Genomic DNA, 10067 nt, shown 5'->3' with positions numbered 1-10067 from the left:
GAACTACTACAAAGGAAGGAAACTCTGATTCAACTTTCCCATCATCAACAATAGCAGGATATACCAGTACAACTGAAAACACAACAAAAGAAGCAACATATGTATCACAAACAGCAGAAACAGCTGCAGTCACAAATACTAGGACTACAACAGGTACAAATCCGGAAACAACTTTTACTTCAGAAACAACTGCTGCTATATCTGTGCCATCCACAATAACAACAGCAGGATATACCAGTACAGCAGAATACACAACACTACCTGCAACAACCACAGCACCAACAACAGTAGAAATAACAACAGTAGCAATGACTACCACTCAAACAAGTTCAATGTCAGAACTAACCAGTGATACTTCATTGCCTTCAACTACAACACCAACAATAGAATTTACCACCGCAACATTGTACACAACACAAGGTCCGACAACAGCAGAAAAAACAGCAGCAGAAACAAGTGCAGTCACAACTGCTAGCACTCCCACAAGTACAATTCCTGAAACAACAGAAAGAACCCCATCGACAACAACAGCAGGATATACCAGTTCAGCAGAATACACGATGCTAGCTACAATAACCACAGCACCAAAAACTTCAGAGTCCACCACAGTGAGAAATACGATTACCACAACGAGTACACTTCCTGAAACAACTAGTACAGCTGAAGCAACATCAGCTATAACTGTGCAATCCACATCAACAGCTGGACATACCAGTTCAACTGAAGACACAACAGAAGTTTCAACAGGCACAGTGACCACTAATACCACCCCAACAATTACATTTCCAGAAACAACGTCTGCAACAACAGCAGAAACTAATGCTGTCACAAATACTAGGACCCCAACAGGTACAATTCCAGAAACAACTTCTACTTCTGAAACAACTGCTGCTTTATCTGTCCCACCCACATTAACAAGACCAGGCTATACCAGTACAGCAGAATACACAACACTACCTGCAACAACCACAGCACCAACAACAGTAGAAATAACTACAATGGCCACTACTACCACCCCAACGAGTTCAATTTCAGCGCCATCCACTGATACTTCATTGCCTTCAACTACAACACCAACAACAGAATTTACCACCAAAACATTGTACACAACACAAGGTCTGACAACAGCAGAAAAAACAGCAGCAGAAACAACTGCAGTCACAACTGCTAGCACTCCAAGTACAATTCCTGAAACAACAGAAAGAACCCCATCGACAACAACAGCAGGATATACCAGTACAGCAGAATACACGACACTAGCTACAATAACCACAGCACCAAAAACTTCAGAGTCCACCACAGTGAGAAATACGATTACCACAACGAGTACACTTCCTAAAACAACTATTACAGCTGAAGCAACATCAGCTATAACTGTGCAATCCACATCAACAGCTGGACATACCAGTTCAACTGAAGACACAACAGAAGTTTCAACAGGCACAGTGACCACTACTACCATGCCAACAACTACATTTCCAGAAACAAAATCTGCAACAAGAGTACAATTGACTAAAACAGTCACAACAGACTTTATCTCTACACCTATATTGACAACAGTAGCTGCAACAACTGCAGAACCAACAACAGAAGAAACAATTACAGTTGCAACTACTACTACACAAACAAGTCCAATTTCAAAAACAACCACTGATACATCATTGCTTTCAACTACAACAACAACAACAGAATTTACCTCCACAACACTGTACACAACTCAAGGTCCAACAACCATAGCAACAACAACAGCAGAAATAAATGCTGTCACAAACACTAGGACCCCAACAAGTACAATTCCTGAAACAACTACTACAAAGGAAGGAAACTCTGCTTCAACTTTGCCATCAACATCAACAGCAGGATATATCAGTACAACTGATTACACACCAAAAGAAACAACATCTGTACCACAAACAGCAGAAACAGCTGCAGTCACAAATACTAGGACCCCAACAGGTACAAATCCGGAAACAACTTTTACTTCAGAAACAACTGCTGCTATATCTGTCCCACCCACAATAACAAGACCAGGCTATACCAGTACAGCAGAATACACAACACTACCTGCAACAACCACAGCACCAACAACAGTAGAAATAACTACAATGGCAACTACTACCACCCCAACGAGTTCAATTTCAGAACCAACCACTGATACTTCATTGCCTTCAACTACAACACCAACAACAGAATTTACCAGCAAAACATTGTACACAACACAAGGTCCGACAACAGCAGAAAAAACAGCAGCAGAAAAAACTGTAGTCACAAATGCTAGCACTCCCACAAGTACAATTCCTGAAACAACAGAAAGAACCCCATCGACAACAACAGCAGGATATACCAGTTCAGCAGAATACACGACGCTAGCTACAATAACCACAGCACCAAAAACTTCAGAGTCCACCACAGTGAGAAATACGATTACCACAACGAGTACACTTCCTGAAACAACTAGTACAGCTGAAGCAACATCAGCTATAACTGTGCAATCCACATCAACAGCTGGACATACCAGTTCAACTGAAGACACAACAGAAGTTTCAACAGGCACAGTGACCACTAATACCACCCCAACAATTACATTTCCAGAAACAACGTCTGCAACAACAGCAGAAACTAATGCTGTCACAAATACTAGGACCCCAACAGGTACACTTCCGGAAACAACTTCTACTTCTGAAACAACTGCTGCTTTATCTGTCCCACCCACATTAACAAGACCAGGCTATACCAGTACAGCAGAATACACAACCCTACCTGCAACAACCACAGCACCAACAACAGTAGAAATAACTACAATGGCCACTACTACCACCCCAACGAGTTCAATTTCAGCGCCAACCACTGATACTTCATTGCCTTCAACTACAACACCAACAACAGAATTTACCACCAAAACATTGTACACAACACAAGGTCTGACAACAGCAGAAAAAACAGCAGCAGAAACAACTGCAGTCACAACTGCTAGCACTCCAAGTACAATTCCTGAAACAACAGAAAGAACCCCATCGACAACAACAGCAGGATATACCAGTACAGCAGAATACACGACACTAGCTACAATAACCACAGCACCAAAAACTTCAGAGTCCACCACAGTGAGAAATACGATTACCACAACGAGTACACTTCCTAAAACAACTATTACAGCTGAAGCAACATCAGCTATAACTGTGCAATCCACATCAACAGCTGGACATACCAGTTCAACTGAAGACACAACAGAAGTTTCAACAGGCACAGTGACCACTACTACCATGCCAACAACTACATTTCCAGAAACAAAATCTGCAACAAGAGTACAATTGACTAAAACAGTCACAACAGACTTTATCTCTACACCTATATTGACAACAGTAGCTGCAACAACTGCAGAACCAACAACAGAAGAAACAATTACAGTTGCAACTACTACTACACAAACAAGTCCAATTTCAAAAACAACCACTGATACATCATTGCTTTCAACTACAACAACAACAACAGAATTTACCTCCACAACACTGTACACAACTCAAGGTCCAACAACCATAGCAACAACAACAGCAGAAATAAATGCTGTCACAAACACTAGGACCCCAACAAGTACAATTCCTGAAACAACTACTACAAAGGAAGGAAACTCTGCTTCAACTTTGCCATCAACATCAACAGCAGGATATATCAGTACAACTGATTACACACCAAAAGAAACAACATCTGTACCACAAACAGCAGAAACAGCTGCAGTCACAAATACTAGGACCCCAACAGGTACAAATCCGGAAACAACTTTTACTTCAGAAACAACTGCTGCTATATCTGTCCCACCCACAATAACAAGACCAGGCTATACCAGTACAGCAGAATACACAACACTACCTGCAACAACCACAGCACCAACAACAGTAGAAATAACTACAATGGCAACTACTACCACCCCAACGAGTTCAATTTCAGAACCAACCACTGATACTTCATTGCCTTCAACTACAACACCAACAACAGAATTTACCAGCAAAACATTGTACACAACACAAGGTCCGACAACAGCAGAAAAAACAGCAGCAGAAACAACTGTAGTCACAAATGCTAGCACTCCAAGTACAATTCCTGAAACAACAGAAAGAACCCCATCGACAACAACAGCAGGATATACCAGTACAGCAGAATACACGACACTAGCTACAATAAAGACAGCAGCAAAATCTTCAGAGTCCACCACAGTGAGAAATACGATTACCCCAACGAGTACAATTCCTGAAACAACTATTACACCTGAAGCAACATCTGCAATAACTGTGCAATCCACATCAACAGCTGGACATAACAGATCAACTGAAGACAAAACAGAAGTTTCAACAGGCACAGTGACCACTAATACCACCCCAACAACTACATTTCCAGAAACAACATCTGCGACAACAGCTGAAACAAATGCTGTCACAAACACTAGGACCCCAAAAATTACATTTCCTGAAAGAACTACTACAAAGGAAGGAAACTCTGATTCAACTTTCCCATCATCAACAATAGCAGGATATACCAGTACAACTGAAAACACAACAAAAGAAGCAACATATGTATCACAAACAGCAGAAACAGCTGCAGTCACAAATACTAGGACTACAACAGGTACAAATCCGGAAACAACTTTTACTTCAGAAACAACTGCTGCTATATCTGTGCCATCCACAATAACAACAGCAGGATATACCAGTACAGCAGAATACACAACACTACCTGCAACAACCACAGCACCAACAACAGTAGAAATAACAACAGTAGCAATGACTACCACTCAAACAAGTTCAATGTCAGAACTAACCAGTGATACTTCATTGCCTTCAACTACAACACCAACAATAGAATTTACCACCGCAACATTGTACACAACACAAGGTCCGACAACAGCAGAAAAAACAGCAGCAGAAACAAGTGCAGTCACAACTGCTAGCACTCCCACAAGTACAATTCCTGAAACAACAGAAAGAACCCCATCGACAACAACAGCAGGATATACCAGTTCAGCAGAATACACGACGCTAGCTACAATAACCACAGCACCAAAAACTTCAGAGTCCACCACAGTGAGAAATACGATTACCACAACGAGTACACTTCCTGAAACAACTAGTACAGCTGAAGCAACATCAGCTATAACTGTGCAATCCACATCAACAGCTGGACATACCAGTTCAACTGAAGACACAACAGAAGTTTCAACAGGCACAGTGACCACTAATACCACCCCAACAATTACATTTCCAGAAACAACGTCTGCAACAACAGCAGAAACTAATGCTGTCACAAATACTAGGACCCCAACAGGTACAATTCCAGAAACAACTTCTACTTCTGAAACAACTGCTGCTTTATCTGTCCCACCCACATTAACAAGACCAGGCTATACCAGTACAGCAGAATACACAACACTACCTGCAACAACCACAGCACCAACAACAGTAGAAATAACTACAATGGCCACTACTACCACCCCAACGAGTTCAATGTCAGAACTAACCAGTGATACTTCATTGCCTTCAACTACAACACCAACAACAGAATTTACCACCAAAACATTGTACACAACACAAGGTCTGACAACAGCAGAAAAAACAGCAGCAGAAACAACTGCAGTCACAACTGCTAGCACTCCAAGTACAATTCCTGAAACAACAGAAAGAACCCCATCGACAACAACAGCAGGATATACCAGTACAGCAGAATACACGACACTAGCTACAATAACCACAGCACCAAAAACTTCAGAGTCCACCACAGTGAGAAATACGATTACCACAACGAGTACACTTCCTAAAACAACTATTACAGCTGAAGCAACATCAGCTATAACTGTGCAATCCACATCAACAGCTGGACATACCAGTTCAACTGAAGACACAACAGAAGTTTCAACAGGCACAGTGACCACTACTACCATGCCAACAACTACATTTCCAGAAACAAAATCTGCAACAAGAGTACAATTGACTAAAACTGTCACAACAGACTTTATCTCTACACCTATATTGACAACAGTAGCTGCAACAACTGCAGAACCAACAACAGAAGAAACAATTACAGTTGCAACTACTACTACACAAACAAGTCCAATTTCAAAAACAACCACTGATACATCATTGCTTTCAACTACAACAACAACAACAGAATTTACCTCCACAACACTGTACACAACTCAAGGTCCAACAACCATAGCAACAACAACAGCAGAAATAAATGCTGTCACAAACACTAGGACCCCAACAAGTACAATTCCTGAAACAACTACTACAAAGGAAGGAAACTCTGCTTCAACTTTGCCATCAACATCAACAGCAGGATATATCAGTACAACTGATTACACACCAAAAGAAACAACATCTGTACCACAAACAGCAGAAACAGCTGCAGTCACAAATACTAGGACCCCAACAGGTACAAATCCGGAAACAACTTTTACTTCAGAAACAACTGCTGCTATATCTGTCCCACCCACAATAACAAGACCAGGCTATACCAGTACAGCAGAATACACAACACTACCTGCAACAACCACAGCACCAACAACAGTAGAAATAACTACAATGGCAACTACTACCACCCCAACGAGTTCAATTTCAGAACCAACCACTGATACTTCATTGCCTTCAACTACAACACCAACAACAGAATTTACCAGCAAAACATTGTACACAACACAAGGTCCGACAACAGCAGAAAAAACAGCAGCAGAAAAAACTGTAGTCACAAATGCTAGCACTCCCACAAGTACAATTCCTGAAACAACAGAAAGAACCCCATCGACAACAACAGCAGGATATACCAGTTCAGCAGAATACACGACGCTAGCTACAATAACCACAGCACCAAAAACTTCAGAGTCCACCACAGTGAGAAATACGATTACCACAACGAGTACACTTCCTGAAACAACTAGTACAGCTGAAGCAACATCAGCTATAACTGTGCAATCCACATCAACAGCTGGACATACCAGTTCAACTGAAGACACAACAGAAGTTTCAACAGGCACAGTGACCACTAATACCACCCCAACAATTACATTTCCAGAAACAACGTCTGCAACAACAGCAGAAACTAATGCTGTCACAAATACTAGGACCCCAACAGGTACACTTCCGGAAACAACTTCTACTTCTGAAACAACTGCTGCTTTATCTGTCCCACCCACATTAACAAGACCAGGCTATACCAGTACAGCAGAATACACAACCCTACCTGCAACAACCACAGCACCAACAACAGTAGAAATAACTACAATGGCCACTACTACCACCCCAACGAGTTCAATTTCAGCGCCAACCACTGATACTTCATTGCCTTCAACTACAACACCAACAACAGAATTTACCACCAAAACATTGTACACAACACAAGGTCTGACAACAGCAGAAAAAACAGCAGCAGAAACAACTGCAGTCACAACTGCTAGCACTCCAAGTACAATTCCTGAAACAACAGAAAGAACCCCATCGACAACAACAGCAGGATATACCAGTACAGCAGAATACACGACACTAGCTACAATAACCACAGCACCAAAAACTTCAGAGTCCACCACAGTGAGAAATACGATTACCACAACGAGTACACTTCCTAAAACAACTATTACAGCTGAAGCAACATCAGCTATAACTGTGCAATCCACATCAACAGCTGGACATACCAGTTCAACTGAAGACACAACAGAAGTTTCAACAGGCACAGTGACCACTACTACCATGCCAACAACTACATTTCCAGAAACAAAATCTGCAACAAGAGTACAATTGACTAAAACAGTCACAACAGACTTTATCTCTACACCTATATTGACAACAGTAGCTGCAACAACTGCAGAACCAACAACAGAAGAAACAATTACAGTTGCAACTACTACTACACAAACAAGTCCAATTTCAAAAACAACCACTGATACATCATTGCTTTCAACTACAACAACAACAACAGAATTTACCTCCACAACACTGTACACAACTCAAGGTCCAACAACCATAGCAACAACAACAGCAGAAATAAATGCTGTCACAAACACTAGGACCCCAACAAGTACAATTCCTGAAACAACTACTACAAAGGAAGGAAACTCTGCTTCAACTTTGCCATCAACATCAACAGCAGGATATATCAGTACAACTGATTACACACCAAAAGAAACAACATCTGTACCACAAACAGCAGAAACAGCTGCAGTCACAAATACTAGGACCCCAACAGGTACAAATCCGGAAACAACTTTTACTTCAGAAACAACTGCTGCTATATCTGTCCCACCCACAATAACAAGACCAGGCTATACCAGTACAGCAGAATACACAACACTACCTGCAACAACCACAGCACCAACAACAGTAGAAATAACTACAATGGCAACTACTACCACCCCAACGAGTTCAATTTCAGAACCAACCACTGATACTTCATTGCCTTCAACTACAACACCAACAACAGAATTTACCAGCAAAACATTGTACACAACACAAGGTCCGACAACAGCAGAAAAAACAGCAGCAGAAACAACTGTAGTCACAAATGCTAGCACTCCAAGTACAATTCCTGAAACAACAGAAAGAACCCCATCGACAACAACAGCAGGATATACCAGTACAGCAGAATACACGACACTAGCTACAATAAAGACAGCAGCAAAATCTTCAGAGTCCACCACAGTGAGAAATACGATTACCCCAACGAGTACAATTCCTGAAACAACTATTACACCTGAAGCAACATCTGCAATAACTGTGCAATCCACATCAACAGCTGGACATAACAGATCAACTGAAGACAAAACAGAAGTTTCAACAGGCACAGTGACCACTAATACCACCCCAACAACTACATTTCCAGAAACAACATCTGCGACAACAGCTGAAACAAATGCTGTCACAAACACTAGGACCCCAAAAATTACATTTCCTGAAAGAACTACTACAAAGGAAGGAAACTCTGATTCAACTTTCCCATCATCAACAATAGCAGGATATACCAGTACAACTGAAAACACAACAAAAGAAGCAACATATGTATCACAAACAGCAGAAACAGCTGCAGTCACAAATACTAGGACTACAACAGGTACAAATCCGGAAACAACTTTTACTTCAGAAACAACTGCTGCTATATCTGTGCCATCCACAATAACAACAGCAGGATATACCAGTACAGCAGAATACACAACACTACCTGCAACAACCACAGCACCAACAACAGTAGAAATAACAACAGTAGCAATGACTACCACTCAAACAAGTTCAATGTCAGAACTAACCACTGATACTTCATTGCCTTCAACTACAACACCAACAATAGAATTTACCACCGCAACATTGTACACAACACAAGGTCCGACAACAGCAGAAAAAACAGCAGCAGAAACAAGTGCAGTCACAACTGCTAGCACTCCCACAAGTACAATTCCTGAAACAACAGAAAGAACCCCATCGACAACAACAGCAGGATATACCAGTTCAGCAGAATACACGACGCTAGCTACAATAACCACAGCACCAAAAACTTCAGAGTCCACCACAGTGAGAAATACGATTACCACAACGAGTACACTTCCTGAAACAACTAGTACAGCTGAAGCAACATCAGCTATAACTGTGCAATCCACATCAACAGCTGGACATACCAGTTCAACTGAAGACACAACAGAAGTTTCAACAGGCACAGTGACCACTACTACCATGCCAACAACTACATTTCCAGAAACAAAATCTGCAACAAGAGTACAATTGACTAAAACTGTCACAACAGACTTTATCTCTACACCTATATTGACAACAGTAGCTGCAACAACTGCAGAACCAACAACAGAAGAAACAATTACAGTTGCAACTACTACTACACAAACAAGTCCAATTTCAAAAACAACCACTGATACATCATTGCTTTCAACTACAACAACAACAACAGAATTTACCTCCACAACACTGTACACAACTCAAGGTCCAACAACCATAGCAACAACAACAGCAGAAATAAATGCTGTCACAAACACTAGGACCCCAACAAGTACAATTCCTGAAACAACTACTACAAAGGAAGGAAAC

At 41.3% G+C, this 10067-nt stretch overlaps 2 protein-coding genes across 2 annotated transcripts; both read left to right on the top strand.

The window, feature by feature from the left end:
* The first annotated feature begins 308 nt into the window (after positions 1-308).
* Positions 309-1449, top strand: LOC131346439 (integumentary mucin C.1-like). Its single transcript, XM_058379870.1, has 3 exons — positions 309-608; positions 1224-1301; positions 1396-1449. The coding sequence occupies exons 1-3, from the start codon at positions 309-311 to the stop codon at positions 1447-1449; spliced, it is 432 nt and encodes a 143-aa protein (XP_058235853.1).
* Positions 1450-6572: 5123 nt separating this feature from the next.
* Positions 6573-8453, top strand: LOC131346431 (integumentary mucin C.1-like; the record flags this gene model as incomplete). The annotated part of the gene is made up of 3 exons (XM_058379858.1): positions 6573-6654; positions 7429-7490; positions 8340-8453. Coding segments are annotated over exons 1-3 (258 nt in total), but the record flags the coding sequence as incomplete, so codon positions are not given.
* Positions 8454-10067: the final 1614 nt, after the last annotated feature.

This window comes from Hemibagrus wyckioides, linkage group LG03 (genome assembly GCF_019097595.1).
Source record: "Hemibagrus wyckioides isolate EC202008001 linkage group LG03, SWU_Hwy_1.0, whole genome shotgun sequence".
NCBI classification, from domain to species: domain Eukaryota; kingdom Metazoa; phylum Chordata; class Actinopteri; order Siluriformes; family Bagridae; genus Hemibagrus; species Hemibagrus wyckioides.
Note: the sequence above shows the minus strand (reverse complement) of the source record. Positions and strands in the feature narration are given on the sequence as shown.

Bases quoted from the DNA above. Each gene is read 5' to 3' on its own strand.
- LOC131346439 (XM_058379870.1), top strand. From the start codon at position 309: ATGACTACCACTCAAACAAGTTCAATGTCAGAACTAACCAGTGATACT. The intron at 609-1,223 runs GTGAGAAATACG...TCGACAACAACA, and splicing joins AAACTTCAGAGTCCACCACA to GCAGGATATACCAGTACAGC. The intron at 1,302-1,395 runs GTGAGAAATACG...CCACATCAACAG, and splicing joins AAACTTCAGAGTCCACCACA to CTGGACATACCAGTTCAACT.